At 41.3% G+C, this 24,109-nt stretch overlaps 1 protein-coding gene across 1 annotated transcript; it reads left to right on the top strand.

Moving 5' to 3' along the window:
• Positions 1–223: 223 nt before the first annotated feature.
• LOC128652256 (uncharacterized) lies at positions 224–22,497 on the top strand. Its single transcript, XM_053705192.1, has 6 exons — positions 224–352; positions 968–1,100; positions 14,648–14,781; positions 17,249–18,920; positions 21,421–21,581; positions 22,370–22,497. The coding sequence occupies exons 1-6, from the start codon at positions 224–226 to the stop codon at positions 22,385–22,387; spliced, it is 2,247 nt and encodes a 748-aa protein (XP_053561167.1). The 3' UTR covers positions 22,388–22,497.
• The last annotated feature ends 1,612 nt before the right edge of the window (positions 22,498–24,109 follow it).

Genomic DNA, 24,109 nt, shown 5'->3' with positions numbered 1-24,109 from the left:
TCCATGTTATTGATCTTACTCTTTCTTTGAATAGGGTCCTGAATTTTGTTGATTTTTTATTGATTAAACTAAGAGGGTAACCCCTTTTCAAGAATTTATTTGTCATCTCTAAGAGTGTTTTATCTTTAACCTCTTGTTCTCTAACTATTATTTGTACCCTGAGCAGTTAGCTCTTGGGCAATGATTCTATCAATCCTTTGGGATGAAAAACTTTGAAGAGAGAATGGTCTATGAGAATCTATTGTTCAAGACACATGGATCAGTGTGGTGGAGCTACATTGATGATGTGTTTGGCATATGGTGGGGCAGCATTGAAACCCTGGAAAAGTTTACACATGAGCTTAATTCTATGGTTAGTGGATTACAATTTACATTGTCATATAGTGAGGAAACTATCACATTTTTGGACACAGGAGTAACTAAGGGTGTTAATAAACTGAATATAGATATTTATACCAAAGAGATGGATAAAAACACCCTCCTAAAGTACAATAGTTTTCATCCCAAAGGATTGATAGAATTATTGCCCAAGAGTCAACTGCTCAGGGTACAAAGAATAGTTAGTGAACAAGAGGTTAAAGATAAAAGACTGACCTACTTGGTTACAAGTAGGTCAGTCTCCCTAATGCCTGTCAGGGATTTTAGGAGATTAAAAACGTTAAAGTAGGATAGAGTGTTTTGTACCACAGGTTGGAGGTGAAAGTCTAGAAATTTGGCAATAGGCTGAAGTAAAGAACCTCAGGCAGATACAATAGGATGCCCCAGGGGCTTAATAAGGGATTTGTGTATCTTTAGTAATAGATATAAGATTGGACAAATCAGTTTGTCCACACATAAATAAGAATTGGAATTGGAAATGTGCACCCCATTTCACAGATGAATATATATATACTTGTGGAAAATGTATATGCTGAGTGGATAGCATTGAAAAGGACATTTACCCATATTTGTGATTTCTACTACCCAGGAAATGGAAACACCCACTAGGACTCCTATAAGACAAATTTTATTTGATGATATTGAGGACTTAGCGTTTACTGAGGAGGATGCAGCACGCATCCGATGTGAGGCTGACCTGCAGGAACTGCAGGAGACAAGAGGTGAGACCCCCACTAATGTTTTTCATAAATTTCAACATCTTGAAAAAAAAAGAAATTGATTTCCATTTATATGCTGTTTACCTCTCTAAGGCCTAGATTTGGAGTTCGGCGGTAAAAGGGCTGTTAACGTTCCGCGGGATTTTTTCTGGCCGCACCATAAAATTAACTCTGGTATCGAGAGTTCAAACAAATGCTGCGTTAGGCTCCAAAAAAGGAGCGTAGAGCATTTTTACCGCAAATGCAACTCTCGATACCAGAGTTGCTTACGGACGCGGCCGGCCTCAAAAACGTGCTCGTGCACGATTCCCCCATAGGAAACAATGGGGCTGTTTGAGCTGAAAAAAAACCTAACACCTGCAAAAAAGCAGCGTTCAGCTCCTAACGCAGCCCCATTGTTTCCTATGGGGAAACACTTCCTACGTCTGCACCTAACACTCTAACATGTACCCCGAGTCTAAACACCCCTACCCTTACACTTATTAACCCCTAATCTGCCGCCCCCGCTATCGCTGACCCCTGCATATTTTTTTAAACCCCTAATCTGCCGCTCCGTAAACCGCCGCCACCTACGTTATCCCTATGTACCCCTAATCTGCTGCCCTAACATCGCCGACCCCTATATTATATTTATTAACCCCTAATCTGCCCCCCTCAACGTCGCCGACACCTGCCTACACTTATTAACCCCTAATCTGCCGAGCGGACCTGAGCGCTACTATAATAAAGTTATTAACCCCTAATCCGCCTCACTAACCCTATCATAAATAGTATTAACCCCTAATCTGCCCTCCCTAACATCGCCGACACATAGCTTCAATTATTAACCCCTAATCTGCCGAGCGGACCTCACCGCTATTCTAATAAATGTATTAACCCCTAAAGCTAAGTCTAACCCTAACACTAACACCCCCCTAACTTAAATATAATTTTTATCTAACGAAATAAATTAACTCTTATTAAATAAATGATTCCTATTTAAAGCTAAATACTTACCTGTAAAATAAATCCTAATATAGCTACAATATAAATTATAATTATATTATAGCTATTTTAGGATTAATATTTATTTTACAGGCAACTTTGTAATTATTTTAACCAGGTACAATAGCTATTAAATAGTTAAGAACTATTTAATAGTTACCTAGTTAAAATAATAACAAATTTACCTGTAAAATAAATCCTAACCTAAGATATAATTAAACCTAACACTAGACTATCAATAAAATAATTAAATAAACTACCTACAATTACCTACAATTAACCTAACACTACACTATCAATAAATTAATTAAACACAATTCCTACAAATAAATACAATTAAATAAACTAGCTAAAGTACAAAAAATAAAAAAGAACTAAGTTACAGAAAATAAAAAAATATTTACAAACATAATAAAAATATTACAACAATTTTAAACTAATTACACCTACTCTAAGCCCCCTAATAAAATAACAAAGCCCCCCAAAATAAAAAATTCCCTACCCTATTCTAAATTAAAAAAGTTACAAGCTCTTTTACCTTACCAGCCCTGAACAGTGCCCTTTGCGGGGCATGCCCCAAGAATTTCAGCTCTTTTGCCTGTAAAAGAATAAATACAATACCCCCCCCCCAACATTACAACCCACCACCCACATACCCCTAATCTAACCCAAACCCCCCTTAAATAAACCTAACACTAAGCCCCTGAAGATCTTCCTACCTTGTCTTCACCATACCAGGTTCACCGATCCGTCCTGAAGAGCTCCTCCGATGTCCTGATCCAAGCCCAAGCGGGGGCTGAAGAGGTCCATGATCCGGTCAAAGTCTTCATCCAAGCGGGGCAGAAGAGGATCTTCCATCCGATTGAAGTCATCATCCAGGCGGCATCTTCTATGGTCTTCCATCCGGAGCGAAGCGGCAGGATCCTGAAGACCTCCAGCGCGGAACATCCATCCGGACCGACGACTGAACGACGAATGACTGTTCCTTTAAGGGACGTCATCCAAGATGGCGTCCCTCGAATTCCGATTGGCTGGTAAGGTAAAAGAGCTTGTAACTTTTTTAATTTAGAATAGGGTAGGGAATTTTTTATTTTGGGGGGCTTTGTTATTTTATTAGGGGGCTTAGAGTAGGTGTAATTCGTTTAAAATTGTTGTAATATTTTTATTATGTTTGTAAATATTTTTTTATTTTCTGTAACTTAGTTCTTTTTTATTTTTTGTACTTTAGCTAGCTCTTCAGGACGGATCGGTGAACCTGGTATGGTGAAGACAAGGTAGGAAGATCTTCAGGGGCTTAGTGTTAGGTTTATTTAAGGGGGGTTTGGGTTAGATTAGGGGTATGTGGGTGGTGGGTTGTAATGTTGGGGGGGGGGTATTGTATTTATTCTTTTACAGGCAAAAGAGCTGAAATTCTTGGGGCATGCCCCGCAAAGGGCCCTGTTCAGGGCTGGTAAGGTAAAAGAGCTTGTAACTTTTTTAATTTAGAATAGGGTAGGGAATTTTTTATTTTGGGGGGCTTTGTTATTTTATTAGGGGGCTTAGAGTAGGTGTAATTAGTTTAAAATTGTTGTAATATTTTTATTATGTTTGTAAATATTTTTTTATTTTCTGTAACTTAGTCCTTTTTTATTTTTTGTACTTTAGCTAGTTTATTTAATTGTATTTATTTGTAGGAATTGTGTTTAATTTATTTATTGATAGTGTAGTGTTAGGTTAATTGTAGGTAATTGTAGGTAGTTTATTTAATTATTTTATTGATAGTCTAGTGTTAGGTTTAATTGTAACTTAGGTTAGGATTTATTTTACAGGTAAATTTGTTATTATTTTAACTAGGTAACTATTAAATAGTTCTTAACTATTTAATAGCTATTGTACCTGGTTAAAATAATTACAAAGTTGCCTGTAAAATAAATATTAATCCTAAAATAGCTATAATATAATTATAATTTATATTGTAGCTATATTAGGATTTATTTTACAGGTAAGTATTTAGCTTTAAATAGGAATAATTTATTTAATAAGAGTTAATTTATTTAGTTAGATAAAAATTATATTTAACTTAGGGGGGTGTTAGTGTTAGGGTTAGACTTAGCTTTAGGGGTTAATACATTTATTAGAATAGCGGTGAGCTCCGGTCGGCAGATTAGGGGTTAATAATTGAAGTTAGGTGTCGGCGATGTTAGGGAGGGCAGATTAGGGGTTAATACTATTTATTATAGGGTTAGTGAGGCGGGTTAGGGGTTCATAACTTTATTATAGTAGCGCTCAGGTCCGCTCGGCAGATTAGGGGTTAATAAGTGTAGGCAGGTGTCGGCGACGTTGAGGGGGGCAGATTAGGGGTTAATAAATATAATATAGGGGTCGGCGGTGTTAGGGGTAGCAGATTAGGGGTACATAGGGATAACGTAGGTGGCGGCGATTTGCGGTCGGAAGATTAGGGGTTAATTATTTTAAGTAGCTGGCGGCGACGTTGTGGGGGGCAAGTTAGGGGTTAATAAATGTAATACAGGGGTCGGCGGGGTTAGGGGCAGCAGATTAGGGGTACATAAGTATAACGTAGGTGGCGGTCGGCAGATTAGGGGTTAAAAATTTAAATCGAGTGGCGGCGATGTGGGGTGACCTCGGTTTAGGGGTACATAGGTAGTTTATGGGTGTTAGTGTACTTTAGGGTACAGTAGTTAAGAGCTTTATGAACTGGCGTTAGCCAGAAAGCTCTTAACTCCTGCTATTTTCAGGCGGCTGGAATCTTGTCGTTAGAGCTCTAACGCTCACTTCAGAAACGACTCTAAATACCAGCATTAGAAAGATCCCATTGAAAAGATAGGCTACGCAAATGGCGTAGGGGGATCTGCGGTATAGAAAAGTCGCGGCTGAAAAGTGAGCGTTAGACCCTTTAATCACTGACTCCAAATACCAGCGGGCGGCCAAAACCAGCGTTAGGAGCCTCTAACGCTGGTTTTGACGGCTACCGCCGAACTCCAAATCTAGGCCTAAGTATCATAAACAGAAATATATACCCAGGGGATTTAGGGTTAGAAATATACCCATTCTAGGACCCACTAATTTGGAATTCTGTAGACGCTGGTGTGGTATCCTAAATAAGTGCTCACATGATTTAATGTTACTGGTAATAGAGGAGGTGACAAGATTAAAACAAGCTGTTTAGATATAAATTGCAACAGTAAAAACAAACTTACTACAAATTGTGGTAGAAGACACTAACACTGACTGGCTTACAAAACTTACCACACAGGTAGCCAAGTATAAACAGGACATTTTGGTCTTTAAAAACAAAAAGTTTACAATGGTAGAAAATGATTACAGGGACAAACGTGTATATAGATGGCTATATGGCAATGATAAAAGTGCGCCTTTAATAGTTTTTGATGTGTTTGTGGATCTTGGTAGGTTTCAGAGGCAGCTGAAATTGCGTGCTTTAAAAAAAAAAGCATGCACCTTATGTACTTAAACCATTAAAAGCTGCAAGCAACTTTGAACCTGCCAATACCCATACATCCATCAAAACATTCCATTGTCTCTGTTCTTCTGCACTGTCCAACACTCATAAAAATATTGGCAAGACTTAGAAGAATTTGAATGCAGGTGAACTAAATGCTAGCCAAGCCTTATCAAAGGACCCCTCTATTGTCATCCGCCCCGCAGATAAGGGTGGTGCCATAGTAGTGTTGGACTATGCAGAGTACAGAGATGAAGCTTTGAAACAACTTAATGATGGGATTACATATCGTAGACTCACTTTTAACCCAATTTGTACCTTTATGAAACAGGTTAATGAGGTGCTAAGTCTAGCTCTTTAGGCAAATTTTATAGATGAAGATGTGTATTCTTATTTATGTGTGAACAAACTGATTTGTCCAATCTTATATCTATTACCAAAGATACACATATCCCTTATTAAGCCTCCGGGGCATCCTATTGTATCTGCCCGAGACTCTTTACTTCAGCCTATTGCCGAATTTCTAGACTTTCACCTCCAACCTGTGGTACAAAACACTCTATCCTACTTGAAAGACTCATTTGAGCTCATTAATCTCCTAAAATCCCTGACAGACATTAGGGAGACTGACCTACTTGTAACCATGGATGTAGTGAGTCTCTACAAGGTTATCCCACACAAACATGGAATTGAAATGGTCAGATGTATACTGACTGAAAGCAATGTGTATAGCAGATCACCTATTGAATTTGTAATCCAACTTTTGGAACTATATCTTGAAAAAAAATATTTTCGTTTTGAGGAAGGTTACTACCTCCAAATTCTTGGTACTGCCATGGGGTCAAATGTGGCCCTGGCATATGCCAATTTATACATGGCTAAATATGAAGAAAATAATATTTTTTTTTCAAAGACATGAGTCCATTTTATTTTTCCCGCCGCTACATTGATGATGTCTTTTTAATATGGAGAGGCACGAAAGAAGCCCTTATCTTATGGTTTGAGGGTCTTAACACTTTAGAATCTACCATTTTTTTTAATGAAAATTCCATTGTATAAACAATCACATACATATACATAGATATAGATATTGCCAATAACAATAAAAATACATGTCCAACATTAATATAAGTTCATATATATTTACTACTTAAAATTGCATAATAATTTCTTGATGTAATGTAACCTTCCTATGCACATGATATATCATTTGCACCAGTACTGACTCAATCAATAATAACTTTCATAAAACATTTATTCCCATATCAGTTTTTATAAACATATTACCTAACCCTTAAACTCTTAACCATCACTCCATACAGTTAATTCCTATCACTAAAGTGCATAGATAACTCCATATTTCGGGAGTATTTCCCTTCCAGAACCTAATTCGTTCCAAATATAGTCCTGGTTAAAATAAATCCCTAAATTGCGTCATAATTTTACATTTCATATGCAATTCTAGATTATCTATAAAGCCACTCCATTTTTTTTTATACTACTTAATTCTAAAATCCCTGTCATACATTGTATCAAATAGTTCTATATTTTTAATTGTACCAACAAAATGTTCTGGAATTCCTTCATACTAGGACCTTTCTTTAGAATCCATCTACTCATTATACATTTCCTTCCTGACAAAATTATCATAGTGTAATATACCTTTAAGGACTGATCCCTCCTACCAACAGCCAAACCCTATTTAAACCTCACATTGCCATATTCAAACTGCCTGTTAATTGATGTACTTTGTTTAAGCCTGCTCTGTTAAGAGTTTAGCTTTATATTCATAGTTCTTAAGACCAGGTCTCTGTTTATTTATCCTTTGAATTATTCAGCTTGTTATAACCTTTACTAGGTTTTACACCTTGAGGTTTATTCAAATCAACCTTTATCACATTCAGCTATTCAGCCTTTTTTGCAGCCGCAATATTTAGCTCTGTGTGAGATTCCAGCATCAGCTGTGTATCGGATCATCCTAACCGCAACCGGAAGTAAGTCACACTCTCATCGGCTTCTCACTTCTCCACACGCTGTCGGACAAACAAACCTCCGGATCTTTTCTCACATCAGGTATATTCCTCCCAAGACAAAGGTACTGTGATCGCTTACTTAGAGACTGAAGTGGTAAGATTATATGCCGATAAATCCTCTAAGAACTCGTAAGCACTATTCGTACTAACCTGTAACTGAACAACCAGTTATTCATATATGCTTCCAAAAGGATGTGAAAGAATGTGTGGGACTTGTAAATATTTTAATCCAGTGAGAGTGTGTGAAGTTTGTTTGCGATACTATTGAAACACCTGTTACAACTTGTTGAAGTGATTATTCCTGCTGAACATTATACCTCTAACCAAGTCATTAAGCAGAAACTTGAGACTGCTATTCTAACACTGCTCATAGGAAACCTGTGTTATAATAAACACACGTTGTTTCTTTTCCAGTGTCATTCATTACTGTATTTGTTACTAATTAGCTCACAGTTTATGATCTTAGTAAATATAACCATTTTGCTGAGACTTAAAACACAAGAGCAACAAAACCAATTTTATATTGGTCAGGAGTATTACAGTATTAACAGGCCAAAAATATCTGTTTGTTTACTCTTTAAGCCATGGAAGCACAAGAGATTCAGAATGAATTCTCTAACATACATAAAAAGTTGGATTACCTTGCACGTGGCTTAATAGAGGTACAAGCAGAGAATACAGTTTTAAAAGCCTTACTAAAGGAATGTTTAACCCCTAAGGAGCAGGCTACTCCTGAACCTCAAATTCAGCCTCCTACTCCCTTTTCAGGTAAACGATCAGTTTTCAGAGATTTCAAAAATGCATGCAATTTGTTATTTACTTTGAGACCTAGGACTTACCATAGTGAGAGAATAAAAGTTTGCACTACTATATCTTACTTACTGGGGGAACCTAGAACATGGGCCAATAGGCTGTATGAAACAAACGATCCTGTAATGGATTCATTGCAGGATTTTTTCTCTGCAATGTCTATCTTATATGAGGACACTAACACACAGATTAACGCAGAGACCAAACTGCGAGCTCTTAAACAGGACAAAAGAACCGTGGAAGAGTTCATCACTGACTTTCAGATGTGGGCTTCAGACTCCAAATGGAATGAGCTCAGCCTCAGAAATCAGTTCAGGCTGGGATTATCTGAGAGCTTAAAAGATGAACTCTCACGAATAGAAATGCCTGAGACATTATCAGCTCTCATAAAAGTCTGCATTACTCTGGACAGACGTCTAAGAGAGCGCAAAGTAGAAAAATCAGTTTATGAGACACTCTCTAGACGCACTTATCCCTCACCTACATCACAAGAAAAGACTTTATCTAACCCTATACCTATGGAAATAGGAACTATAAGGGGTCCACTTACCTCAGAAGAAAAGATAAGACGAAGATTGTCAAATCTCTGTTTATATTGTGCACATAAGGAACACTCTGTTAGTGAATGTCCATTACTATCAAAACAAAGAAAGGGTAAGACAGAATCTATCAAACAAATATATAACACCTCTAAGACACAACATCTAACTATTCACCTTTCCTTACAGTGGGATCAAGACAACCTACAGACTGAAGGACTAATAGATTCTGGGGCGACTGGAAATTATATTGACACTGATTATGTAAAAAAGAATAAAATACCCACTGTGTGCAAAACAAACCCAGTTTTTGTGAAGTTAATTGATGGTGCATTCATTCAGAATGGACCAATCACTCATCACACCATACCACTTTTAATAACCACATCCAAGGCACACACTGAATATGTAACTTTTGATATTATACCTATAGCACAGCACTCAGTCATCTTAGGTTATACATGGTTAGTTATTCATAATCCTGAAATAGATTGGACACAAAACACAGTAAACCTAAACTCAACCTATTGTACTAAGACTTGTTATCCTCACTGTTCTATAGCTACTATGGAGCAGGGTATTCCATGTGTATATCAGGATCTGGCAGACGTATTCGATTTGAAAGAAGCTGAAAATTTGCCTCCACATAGAGCATTTGACTGCCCCATTGACATTATTCCAGGATCACAAATACCTCATGGCAAAATTTATCCAATGAACCAAAATGAGCTCCAAGATTTACGTACCTATTTGGATGATAATCTGAGAAAGGGTTTCATTACTCATTCAACCTCTCCAGCAGCGGCTGGGATATTCTTTGTAAAAAACAAAGATGGAACTTTACGTCCAATTATCGACTACAGAGCTCTAAATAAGATCACAGTAAAGAACCGATATCCACTCCCTTTAATCCCTGAGTTACTAGAAAGACTTACGGGGGCCACTGTATTTTCAAAACTGGATTTAAAAGGAGCTTATAATCTAATCCGTATCAAGAAGGGTGATGAGTGGAAGACTGCTTTCCGCACCAGATACGGATTGTTCCAATATAACGTTATGCCCTTCGGATTATGCAATGCTCCGGCAACCTTCCAGCATTTCATAAATGAGATATTCCACGATCTCACAGATGTTTGCGTCATAATCTATTTGGATGATATCTTAATATATTCAAAAAATATGGCTGAACATGAGAAACACGTTCGTTGGGTTTTAACTAGACTTAGACAAAATAAGTTATATGCTAAGTTAGAAAAATGTATCTTTCATACATCAGAAATAAAATTCCTGGGTTATATTCTAAAACCCAACAAGATTGAGATGGATCAACAAAAGATTCAGGCTATTATAGAATGGCCAAAACCCACTACCACACGCTCACTCCAGAGGTTTCTGGGGTTTGCAAATTTTTACAGGAAATTTATCAAAGGGTTTTCCTCAGTTGTAAAACCACTATCTCAACTAACTAGTATCAATCATAAATTCTGTTGGACAAAAGAGTCCCAAGAAGCTTTTACTAAGCTAAAAGAGCTATTCACCTCAGCACCAGTTTTAACTTTGCCAGACTACAATCAAGCATTCATATTGGAAGTAGATGCTTCCAATTCTGGAATTGGAGCAGTATTGTCACAACAGAGCAGGGACACCAAACTGATTCATCCCATTGCTTTCTATTCAAAGACTTTCTTACCAGCCGAAAGTAATTATTCTGTTGGTGACAAAGAGTTACTAGCTATAAAACGTTCACTAGAACATTGGCGACACCTCTTAGAAGGAACTAAAGAACCCTTTCTGATTTATACCGATCATAAGAACCTAGAATACTTAAGGACTAACAAGACACTTTCTTCTCGTCAAGTAAGATGGGCACTTTTTATGGATCGGTTCAACTTTTTAATAACATACCGACCAGGAAGTGCAAATGCGAAAGCTGACGCTTTATCAAGACAGTTTGATTCCAGTTTGCCACAACACATCTCAACACCAATTATACCAGATGAAAAATTTTTGGGAGCACTCACTGGTTTAGAGACTGAAATATTATCAGCTCTGAAAGATGAGACTTCAATACCACCAGAGTGCGTTAAGGATTCAACAACAGGATTATTTTACCATAATGGAAGATTATTCATTCCTGAGTCTCAACGACAACTCATATTGAACAATACCCATGACAATGTATTATCTGGACATACAGGAATCCAAAAGACCATTGAGTTAACTAAAAGGAACTTTTGGTGGCCTCATATGGAAAAGACTATTTCTAACTACGTCATAGGCTGTGATGTCTGTGCCAGAAACAAGGCTGAGCATAGGAAACCTATAGGTTACCTGACGTCACTGCCGATTCCTGATAGACCATGGAGTACCATATCCATGGACTTCATTGTTGATTTACCAGATTCACAACATTATAATACAATATTTGTTGTAGTAGATCAATTAACCAAATTAGCTCACTTCACACCTTTAAAGGCTCTTCCTAGTGCCTTTATAACAGCAAAAGCATTCATTAGAGCTATTGTTCGCCTACATGGTTTACCATCTACCATTATAACTGACAGGGGTACTCAATTCACCTCCGCTTTTTGGAGATCACTCTGTAAGTCACTAAAGATTGACACACGATACTCCACAGCATTCCACCCACAAACCAATGGGTTAACCGAACGATTAAATCAAACGTTAGAACAGTACCTCAGGTGTTATATTACACATTTACAAGATGATTGGGTAACATACCTCCCTTTGGCAGAATTTTCATACAATAACTCTCTATCCTCTTCAACAAAGATGTCCCCATTTTTTGCCACATATGGTTATCACCCCACATCAATCACTCTTTCAAATACTCCAGTCAATTCTCCAGGTGCTACAACTTATCTCAACACCTTACAAGATCGATTAGAACAAATAAAGGCACACCTCGTTCAAGCTAAAGACAGACAAAAACATTATTATGACCAAAGACACAGACCCTCACCAGACTATAAGTTAGGTGATCAGGTACTTCTTTCTACTAAATATCTAAGGTTACAGATACCAAGTAAAAAATTAGCTAATCAGTATATAGGACCTTTTTCAATTGACAAGATCATCAATCTTAATGCAGTGAGATTAAAGCTACCACAACATTACAAAATACATAATACATTTCATGTCTCATTATTAAAACCGTATACTTCAGACCGAAACAGATTAGATTTGACAGTTCCTCCTCCCATACTCCTAAACAATCAAGAAGAGTTTGAGGTAGAAAGAATCCTAGATTCTCGCATTAGGAGAAGGAGATTGGAATATCTGATTCAATGGAAGGGTTATGGACCAGAAGAGAATTCTTGGCAACATCACTCGGAGATTAACGCTCCAAGACTCCTTAGGCGTTTTCATCTCCGTTACCCATCTAAACCTCACCCTGAATCACCGGGGGTGATTCCTTAACGGGGGGGAGATGTAATATACCTTTAAGGACTGATCCCTCCTACCAACAGCCAAACCCTATTTAAACCTCACATTGCCATATTCAAACTGCCTGTTAATTGATGTACTTTGTTTAAGCCTGCTCTGTTAAGAGTTTAGCTTTATATTCATAGTTCTTAAGACCAGGTCTCTGTTTATTTATCCTTTGAATTATTCAGCTTGTTATAACCTTTACTAGGTTTTACACCTTGAGGTTTATTCAAATCAACCTTTATCACATTCAGCTATTCAGCCTTTTTTGCAGCCGCAATATTTAGCTCTGTGTGAGATTCCAGCATCAGCTGTGTATCGGATCATCCTAACCGCAACCGGAAGTAAGTCACACTCTCATCGGCTTCTCACTTCTCCACACGCTGTCGGACAAACAAACCTCCGGATCTTTTCTCACATCAGGTATATTCCTCCCAAGACAAAGGTACTGTGATCGCTTACTTAGAGACTGAAGTGGTAAGATTATATGCCGATAAATCCTCTAAGAACTCGTAAGCACTATTCGTACTAACCTGTAACTGAACAACCAGATATATTCATATATGCTTCCAAAAGGATGTGAAAGAATGTGTGGGACTTGTAAATATTTTAATCCAGTGAGAGTGTGTGAAGTTTGTTTGCGATACTATTGAAACACCTGTTACAACTTGTTGAAGTGATTATTCCTGCTGAACATTATACCTCTAACCAAGTCATTAAGCAGAAACTTGAGACTGCTATTCTAACACTGCTCATAGGAAACCTGTGTTATAATAAACACACGTTGTTTCTTTTCCAGTGTCATTCATTACTGTATTTGTTACTAATTAGCTCACAGTTTATGATCTTAGTAAATATAACCATTTTGCTGAGACTTAAAACACAAGAGCAACAAAACCAATTTTATATTGGTCAGGAGTATTACACATAGTCATCATTTTTACATTTTCCTTTTGACTTGACTATTTAATGCAAGTATTATATTCAAGAAACTTAGGGTGATGTTATACCAAAAACCTTACTCGCCCAAAAACTAATCTTTGCCCAGAATTGTTTTATTTTTGGGCAATCCCATAGAAGATGTTTTAAATTAGGCTCCATATAGTTGCATCTAATACATCTCTTTTCACATTTAAACCATTTTGAGGCAATTTTTGGTGTTATATAGTATCTATGTAATATTTTAATCTGCGATTCCCTAAAATATGAATCATATGTGGTGGCTATAATAGTTTTCAAACTTTTTTCCATTTCTAACACATTTAAATGTATGGAGGCTTCTTTTTGCCAACCTTCTATCATCTTTCCCCTTATATTAGTTAAATTTTATTTTATTAATGATTTGTATAATCCTGAATATGAACATTTTTTTTTTTTAAATCTTCTACCATATTTTGTAAGGGATGACATTCCCATATAAAGGATGAATATGTTTTAATGATGTTTATTATATAATGTGATATTTGAATGTATGCATAGTTATGCGACTCAGGTAAATTATACTTATACTTTAATTCATCAAATGTACATATTGATTTTTTTAATGGGTCTAGTAAGTCCCCTATTTTAGTTATCCCCCTTCTCCCCCATTCTGTGAAAATAGCGTTATCTCTTCCAGGACCAAATTCTGGGTTCCCTTTTATGGGTAAAAATATTGAGCTTTTGGATGAGAATTGAAGAATCTTACTAGTTATATTCCATGCTTTCAGAATATATTTATACATGATATTATTCTTAATTTTACTGTCTATATCTGACAAATCTGTATGCAACACTAATTCCTGACGGTTATTTTTTCTAATGTATTCTGTTTCTGTATTCTAATCATAAAAGTATTCTGTTTCCCCTAACCAGTCAACTGCTCTTCTCATCAATGATGAGAGATTATACAAATATATATCTGGGTTATACAAATTAGATTCAAGATTGAAGCAGATCTAGCCACGATACTTTTTCTTGACCTAGAAATCTTTAAATCAGTCAGCAGTGAGGGATGTTCACTACAAACCACACTATACAATAAAACAACAGATACGAATTCTATCTTGCATTAAAACAGCTATCATCCTAGCTTTCAAAAGAATGGGGTAAGCTCTTCTCAGTTCCTACGGGTTGTACGCAATAACATCCTATATACCCATAAAATTACTCAACTGGAAGAGATGTCAAGAAAGTTTTTATCCAGAGCATATCCGAAACAACTCATCAATTCAACTATTATTAGGAAATCTAAGGAACCAGATGTATGTCTCAATTATATCACTACGTACACCCCAGCATCTCAGTTTGTGGAGTTGGTGGTGAAAGACAACTGGTCCATTATCCAGTCAGACAACACTTTACCTTTTGAGACTTACTGGTCCTTGCGGATCCTATGCACTGTTACAGAAAATAGACATGGTTACCCAAGGGTAAACTGGGATGTTTCTGATGTGGCAATTGTGTATCTCCATACTAATAATGTGTTCAACATTCAACACAGATTAACATGCACATCAGAATACGTTATATATATGTTGATTTGTCCGTGTTCCCTTTGCTATATTGGTAAAACGACAACTTCATTCAGAGAAAGACTTGCAAACCATAAGTCGGCTATTGACAAAGGAGATTCAGATTAACCTGTAGCAAGGCATTTTGTGCAGGCTGGACACTCAATCTCCTCACCGAGAACTATGCTAATTGATCATCTACCACCCCTGAAACGAGGGGATTGAATAGCAGTGTTGATTATGCTTGCTGCTATAGATAGTTGAGTGTTTTTTTTACAACTTAAAGGGACATGAAACCCACATTTTTTCTTTCATGATTTAGAAAGAGCATGCCATTTTAAACAACTTTCTAATTTACTTCTATTATCTAATTTGCTTCATTCTCTTGATATCACTTGCTGAAAAGCATATCTAGATATGCTCAGTAGCTGCTTATTGGTTGCTGCACATAGAGGCCTCGTGTGATTGGCTCAGACATGTGCATTGCTATTTTTTCAACAAAGGATATCTAAAGAATTGAGCAAATTAGATAATAGAAGTAAATTGGAAAGTTGTTTAAAATTACACGCCCTATCTGAATCATGAAAGTTTAATTTTGAGTAGACTGTCCATTTAACTATGAGGATGGATACTACAATCAAGACTACATGTCTGGACACTATGTCCCCAAGGTGACTGAATAGTAGTGCTGTTTATGCGTGCTGCTATTGTTTACCTAGTGCCAGACAATAACAGACTAATGTGGATGAAGACTACAATCAAGTTTTGATTTGCTTATTATTATGGACTCTTATGGGTATCTAAGTCCTCAGTACTCTTATGCTGATATGGGCATATGTTTCTACCTATTTCTTGGGACATGAAATGATGTGAAATGCTGCAAATACAGATGGTTATGGCTCCATCAGGTATAGACACAGCAATGTGTAAATCTCCATAAGTGTTTTATTATGATGCTAGAATTAATTAAGTATATTGCACAATATTTAGTTAATGTAATATCAAGAGAGTCTGTTAAATGTGCTTATGCTTTGCATCACTATCTAGCTAGAATGCTCGAATGCCTAATGCAGCTTGTTTGTATATAAGTACACAATATGTAGGATTATAAGTTGCTCTGACTCTGTCTCCAGAACTCTCATTTTGTTATTAATACTGTTTGCCTACGTAATCCTGTACATAATACTGTGGGCTGATCTGATAAGAGTTATGACAGATAGCAGTACATGCCCTGGTGGGTGTGTCTTCATGACGATTGTGTATGGATCATTGGTGCCCAGTGGTGTTTACAGGTTGCCTTGGTAACTGTGTCTGATGCTGATGACGTTAATAATAGGGGCGGCTAGTGATGGGCGTGGCCTATAAACAGTGCAAACGATGTGTTTGCTCTGGAGATTGATTCACACAGGTGGGTTTAATTTGTGCTTTATAAGGGTATATAAGGATGTTTTATTGCTTTGCACTTTATGTCTACTTGGGCCTCCACGTGAGGAAAGCTCCAACGTGAGCTGAAACATTTGGCAACAGGCCAATTCATATTTTTTTCTAAGAAAAAGCTGATTTTTTGCCACTTACCTGTGTAGGCCTGCTGTATATTTTGAGGATTCAGGCCAGCTCTGGGATATAGTCTGGATCTCTGTATCAGTGTTTAGCAGTGCTCCAGGGAGTTGTATACGTTGGAGTGTGCGATTAATACTGGACTTGTTTTTTTATATATATATATATATATATATATATATATATATATATATATATATATATATATATACGTGCATTTGTATTCTGCAAGGTGCAAAAAAATCTATATTTTTCACGCTCATTTCAAAATGCAATACATGCAGCCATTTTAATAAATAAACAAAAAACAAAACAAAAGAAAAAAAAAAAAAAAAACAACAACTGATGGTACAGCACTAAATCAGTTTCTTCATTCATTTGGATTAAAACTTTTCCGTTAATAAACAAATATTTTTGTCAGAATTCAGCTGAACAGAAATGCAGTGTAGGGCTTAGTATAAGCCTGGAGCAGTCTAAGGGTTAAGGCTGTAGGAGAGTGGGTTAGAAGAGAGAGGGAAGGTGCTGGGTGCAACATTGTTGCAATTTAGGGTAGGCCCCTCCTTACCAGTAGATAAGCCAAGTTCTCCCTTGCAACTTCCTCTTCTTCTCCGGATCCTGGCTGAAACAGTTTTTTCTTAGCAGTTCTGTCATCACCAGTGCAGCTATGCATCGTTCCAGGCGTTCTACTCTGCCTCCCAGACGTTACCAGTCGGAACAGGAACCTCCTGCACCTGCAAAAGAAAAAATAAAGATAAGTTTTCAATCTATTTCTGAGGATGATTTAGATATCATTCCCCCAACTCAATATACTACTGTTGTGTCAGCCCAGGTTCATAATGTGGAAGAGCAGGGATCTATTGATATTGAGTTAGCTCAGGAATCCCCCAGACCTCAAGCATTGCAGACCCAGCAGGCTAATTTACCTCTTGATAGTGTACAGGCCTCATTTTTAAGTGCTGTACCCCCTGCTGCTATGTCAGCAGTTTCTGACCTATTGAAAAACATAATATCCGCTATGGCTGCAGCCTCCCCAGGGCCCAGTGTCACACCAGCTGTTTTCCCTCCTGATCCTTCTAGTCAGGATCCGGATCCTGCTTTAACTACCCCCAGCAGGCATCGCCCTTTCACACCCCTCATTGAGGCACCACACGTGGCAACACGCGGTCCCCAGCCCGGCCGGAACATGGCCCCTCAGCCCTCAACACCCGGACTTGCCCCTGGTCGCACCATACCCGAGGCCCATGCCATCTCAGGGCCTATGCTGCTCCCCCCGGGGCCTAGTGATCTCCTTCGCCAGCCGCGTGGTCCGGGTCCGACTTCCGGTGTCAACGCCATGTTAGTGACGTCACCGGAAGCGGACATCGGCACTTCCGGCTTGGCAGATTCCCGCGCGGTCACAAGGACATCGGCTCCCGGGGCAACGCCACTTGCAGGTGAGCACCGAGAGCCGTCCTTGGCCGTTGGCGGGTTATCAGTGGGGGGTCGGAGGGGCATTAGCAGCGCAAGCAAACTGCGCAAGCGAACGGCACATTTGAATGTTAATCCTCAGGGGCATCAAAGGGGTCGCTCCATCATAAGAGGTAGTACCAGGCAGATAGCCAGTGATAGGGGTAGGGGGACACGCAGAGTTAACCCTTCCAGGGCAATGAGGCCATTACAGTTTATACAAATGGGAGATAACGCAAATGCCGTTCAGCAGGCCGCTCCCGATATTATTAACCCACACAGGGCTGATAGTGGTTTAGTGCAAGCGGCCGCTCAGCCGCATGATATTGTGTCTAATAATAGCCTGCATGTGAATCAAGGCAATGTTCAAAGTATGCATGTTAATCAAAACATTGAGCATCATTTACCATCTCATCATTTACCATCCCCCATTGGTGTGAATGCGGCTTTGAATGGTGTGAACGTACAAGCAGCTCCTCAGGGATATAATACACCCCTGGTTGGCATACATAATGCGAATGTGCAATCTTTAAGCCAGCTACAACATCCCATTACTTTAGGCATACAAGGAGTACAACCCCTTGATCAGGGTATCCACTCCCCCATGGCAGCCACGCAGGGCGCTCATGCACACTCATTAAACCATGCACAATCAATAAGCCAGGCATGCCATAACCCTATTGTAGACCAGCAGGGTGTGAATGCTCAGACATCTGCGAATGGACAGTCAGTGAGTCAGGGATTTCATACACCACTTCATATAGCTCATCCACCCCTTGCTACTGATAATCCAGACACATCCATTGGGCAAAGTGCTCGCCAAATTCTTTCTCTTTTGCAGGGGGCAATTGGATCACAAAGTGCAGCAAAAACACGGACCAACACTGCCACAGTCATGAGTGGGGCGGATGCAGGAGTACCAGGCAGCATTACAGCAGGAGCAGCAGCCACCACTTCCACTGCACAGCAAGGGTCTTCAGGACTCGCCCTCCAAAACCAGCCAGCAGGCCAGCCCGTTTCCAGCATGGGTCAGGGACCTCCTGCCATTAGTCACGGTGAGAATGCTTTATTTACACACAATGACCTTTCTTCCTCTGACTCATCCTCTTCTGACTCAGGGTCTGAGACTGACTCTTCCTTGGGTTTACAAGGGGCAGGTCAGAAGAAAATGTTTAGAATGATTAAGAAAATTTTAAAGAGGGGGGTCAAGCCAGATACTAAGCAGGATAGCGCCAGTAACCCCGCCCCGCAAAACCCATCTACAGAGGTGCCAGCTGAACCTCTCCCTACCAGGGCCATCTCCGAAAGGCGAGCAGCCCTTTACGGGGACGCAAGCCCAGGAAAAATATACTCATTGCATAGACACCTGCGCAAAAAGGTGGTCAGTAGAATCCACCGTGGAAAATATGTTAATATATTTGACCTTTCGGTGGAGGCGTATAGGCAGAGAGAGAAGAGCGCTGAGGGAACAGGGCCTAAAAAATTTAAACGCCCAGACACTTTTGATGAGTGGCTCCAGTGCTTCAGGGTTTTTTCCTCCTGTTATATCGAAAAGTACCCCTCCCAGAGTTTGCCTATCCTAAAATACACGGACACTATTCACTGGATTCAGCGTAATCACAGTGAAGGTGTGTGGAGGGAATATGATGCTGAGTTCAGGAGGAAAATGGCAGGAAATCCTTCCCTGACATTTGACTCTACTGATAACCAGTTGTGGCAGCGAATGGACCCAAAAGGGGGTGCACCCGCTGCTGCAACTTCAACTCAGCAATCAGCGCAGCAGTCCTTTCGCAATACCAGAAGCAGGAAACGGGGGGGAACCTGCTGGCCCTTCCAGGACAAAAAATGCGACAAGGGTAGCGCATGCACCTTCAGACATGTCTGCAGGTACTGCTCTGGTCCACACCCTGGCAGTGACTGCATCAAGCGAAGGGACCAGGCCAATAAGCCCCCTTCAGCAAACTTGGGCCAGAAAGGCGGAAACGCCAATTAATGTACATGCCATGGCACCATGGTTGTGGGGTTACCCAGACCAGGCGGCGGCACGTATGTTATGGGAGGGTTTTTTCATTTGGTTTTCATATCCCCACATTTAGGCAAATCAAGGGTAAGAGATTTAATAGGAACCTTATTTCAGCATACCAACACCCCCAAGTAGTGAGGGATAAAATTAATAAAGAAGTGACTTTAGGGCGAATGGCGGGCCCCTTTGCTGCCCCACCTTTACCTGATTTGGTCATTTCCCCGTTGGGGGTGGTTCCCAAGAAAGAGCCAGGGAAGTTTCGCCTCATTCAGCACCTGTCGTACCCAAAAGGTAGCTCAGTCAATGATGCCATTGACCCCCAACTCAGCTCGGTGCGCTATCAATCCTTTGATAGCGCACTAGACCTGGTCAGGAGGGCGGGTCATGGTGCTCTATTGGCGAAACTAGACATTGAGTCGGCATTTAGGCTTCTTCCACTCCACCCCTCAGTTTTCCATCTAATGGGTTGTAAGTTTGCAGGTGTGTACTACGTGGATCGCTGCCTGCCCATGGGCTGCTCTTTGTCATGCGCCTTGTTTGAAGCGTTCAGTAGTTTCCTTCATTGGGTCGTAGCTTCAGAAGTGGGCAGCGATCCCATAGCACACTACCTGGACGATTTTCTCATTGTAGGGAGGGCAGGCTCCGATGATTGTTTATCCACAATGAACATCATGCGCAGCGTCATGAGACATTTCGGGGTGCCCCTAGCAGAGGACAAAACGCAAGGCCCCGCGTCCTGTTTAGTCTTCCTGGGAATCGAAATCGACACCCAGGCTCGGCTCTGTAGGTTGCCACCTGATAAAGTTCAGGGCATGCTTGAGGCGGTCAGAGCGGCAGTCTCTAATGCAGTTATTTCCCTGAAACAGTTACAATCCCTGTTAGGTTTGCTTAATTTCGCTTGCAGAGTTATCCCCATGGGTCGGGTTTTTAACCGTAGACTGGAAAGACAGCTTAGTGGTAGGTCAAACCCGAAATCAAAGATAACCCTAGGGAGTGAATTGCTGGCTGACCTGGTAGTCTGGGAACAGTTTCTCACGCGATTTAACGGGATTCGGGTCTGGCGTACCCCTCCCATGTCTAGCCAGTTACTGCACCTTTTCACTGACGCAGCTGGATCGCACGGTTACGGGGCCTATTTCCAGGGAGAGTGGAGCGCGGAGCCCTGGCCGGAGTCCTGGGCCCCGGCGGGCCTTACTCGAAACCTGACTCTCCTGGAGCTATTCCCCGTGGTCTTGGCGGTCGAGCTGTGGGGTGGGAAGTTGTCGAACGGGACTGTTGTGTTCTGGACAGACAACATCAGTGTTGTCTTTGCGATCAATAACTTGTCAGCCACCTCAGCAAAGGTCATTACCTTGCTGCGCCACCTGGTGTTGCGCTGTCTGGACCTTAACATCCAGTTCCAGGCCCGTCATGTCCCGGGCGTCGACAATGTTGTAGCTGACGCCCTGTCACGATTCGAATGGGCGACATTTCGCAAGTTAGCCCCCACAGCTGCAGCCGTGGGCTTACGCTGTCCTGATTTCCTTTGGCAGCTCGTCCTTCCTGGATAGCCTTACTGCCGTTGGTCCGCTCCTCCTTAGCACCATCCACTTGGCACGCCTATGCCCGCATGTGGTCTGAATGGGACAATTTCTGTGCGTCCAGGGGAGCCGACGCTGCTCAGGGGTCTAGGGACAACTTACATGATTGGCTGGTGAGTTTGCATGCCTCTGGGGCCCGTCAGGGGGCAATACAATCCAAATTGGCCGCCCTCTCATTTTTCTATAGGGCATTAGCCATTCCTGACCCAACCAATTCCTTTTTTATTAGGCAGGTGATCAAGGGTTGGGGCAGATCGCAGCAGCGGAAAATAGACACGCGCGAACCCATCACCCGCGACCGCCTGGAGCGTTTGCTCTTGGCGCTCGACGTGGTCTGTAGATCAGATTTTGAAGCCCTACTCTTCAAAACTGCGTTTAATCTGGCCTTTGCCGCCGCTCTTAGAGTTAGTGAGGTAGTAGCACCCTCCAAGCAGGCGTCTGGGGCAGGTATACAATTGCAACATGTTAGAGCTGCCCCTGATTCCTTACTTCTTTTTCTGCCGCGATCAAAGACAGATCAGGAAGGTAAGGGAACCTGGATCCCCGTTCACCCTCAGGTGAACAGCGCATGCTGCCCGGTTAACTGCGTTAATCTTTACCTGGCTCAAAGGCCGCCTGGCCCGGGGCAATTCCTGGTCCATGCGGACGGCAGATCCCTTTCCAAATTTCAGTTCGGTAGGGTCCTAAAATTGGCGGCAGTCCAGGCGGGGCTGGACGCTAGCAGACTGGCCCCGCACTCTTTTCGCATAGGGGCCGCGACTAACGCTGCGCAAGCGGGCTCCTCGTGCGAGGACATAAAACGTATTGGGCGTTGGCGGTCCAATTGTTTCAGAACCTATGTCCGTCCAATTGTTTAATGTTTAGATGTTAATTCAGGATACTAAAATGTTTGTCTCCACAGGCACTACCCCCGGGGTGAAGCGAATCTGGATTGTGGGCCACTCCTTTGTCCACTGGGCCTCCCTACGCTGTGCGTCCCTCCCATTTGGCCAATCCCTAGGTCTCCCTTCCAACAAGGCATCCGTTAGGTGGTTGGGTGATAGGGGGATGTGCTGGCCCCAATTAGCAGGAACCATATCTGAGGCCCTGGTACGCTGGGGGAAGCCTCACATTATTATTCTTCACCTAGGGGGTAACGATGTGGGGGCCATACCAGTTTTACAGTTGATTAAGGTTATGCAGGCAGACATTGGGTGGCTAAGAGTACGCATCCCGGGGGTCCTGATAGGGTGGTCCCATATAATACCCCGTCTCCACTGGAGGCATATGTCGGCCCATACGGCGGCATACCGGGTTAGGAAGAAGATCAATGCGTCTGTAGCGAAAACCGTCACTGGGTCAGGTGGCTTCGTGGTACGGCACGAAGCCATTTCGGCTGATAGAACCGAGCTATATAGAAGGGATAAAGTTCACCTTTCTGATGTGGGGCTGGATTTATTCATAGGGGACATTCAGAGAGCTCTGTTACCCCTCCTGTAAATCGGGTTGTGCGTTGGCGGCAAGGGTACCATTAAAATGCTTCCTTGTGGCGGGAGATCCTCGGTCCGGTTGCGCAGGAGAAGGTCGCTAGGGGTGAGTGATGGCCAGACTTCCGGGGAGGAGGGTAGGCCCTCACGTGCACGTGACGGTAACCCTCCTTCCTCCCTTTTGAGGGATGGTCACGTGATCTCTGCAACCCCTCAGCGTCATCTCCTTAGGGCAGAGACTCCTCTGCTGCTGTTCCCGTTGGGCCGGTGATCTCCTGCTGTTCTGGGTAGCTGATCTCTATGCCGCCATATATATTTTCAGTTCTATCAGTTCTATCTAGTTTGTTAGGTTAATAAAATTTTATGGCCTGTGACGGTCACAAAATTTTTCCCATAAAAAGTTTGTCTGTGGTTATTTCGCACTACATTCTCATGTACATAGTTATTTAATTAAGTTATGTTAAATCCTCTCCTCTGTGAAGAAGGATCCGGTAAGCATTTAATCCCTTAATGCAGTGTAGGGCTTAGTATAAGCCTGGAGCAGTCTAAGGGTTAAGGCTGTAGGAGAGTGGGTTAGAAGAGAGAGGGAAGGTGCTGGGTGCAACATTGTTGCAATTTAGGGTAGGCCCCTCCTTACCAGTAGATAAGCCAAGTTCTCCCTTGCAACTTCCTCTTCTTCTCCGGATCCTGGCTGAAGCAGTTTTTTCCCTCCCTCCCTTCCCCTTTTGTAATGTTTTAATGATGTTGTATTTTCGACGGCACCTTAATGGCAGGGCTATGGCTACTCACCCTAGGCCCAATAAGCCATTACTGTAGGATATGGATCTCCTCTCCCTGTTATGCGGTTTACACGGCTTGGTAACAGGGAATCCTTATCTAGGTGGAAGATCTTTTTTCACCCTGGCGGCGGGAGATCCTCGGTCCGGTTGCGCAGGAGAAGGTCGCTAGGGGTGAGTGATGGCCAGACTTCCGGGGAGGAGGGTAGGCCCTCACGTGCACGTGACGGTAACCCTCCTTCCTCCCTTTTGAGGGATGGTCACGTGATCTCTGCAACCCCTCAGCGTCATCTCCTTAGGGCAGAGACTCCTCTGCTGCTGTTCCCGTTGGGCCGGTGATCTCCTGCTGTTCTGGGTAGCTGATCTCTATGCCGCCATATATATTTTCAGTTCTATCAG

Source organism: Bombina bombina, chromosome 3 (assembly GCF_027579735.1).
Source record: "Bombina bombina isolate aBomBom1 chromosome 3, aBomBom1.pri, whole genome shotgun sequence".
Taxonomy (NCBI): Eukaryota; Metazoa; Chordata; class Amphibia; order Anura; family Bombinatoridae; genus Bombina; species Bombina bombina.
The sequence above is the reverse complement of the archived record's forward strand: the minus strand, read 5'-3'. Positions and strand labels throughout refer to the sequence as shown.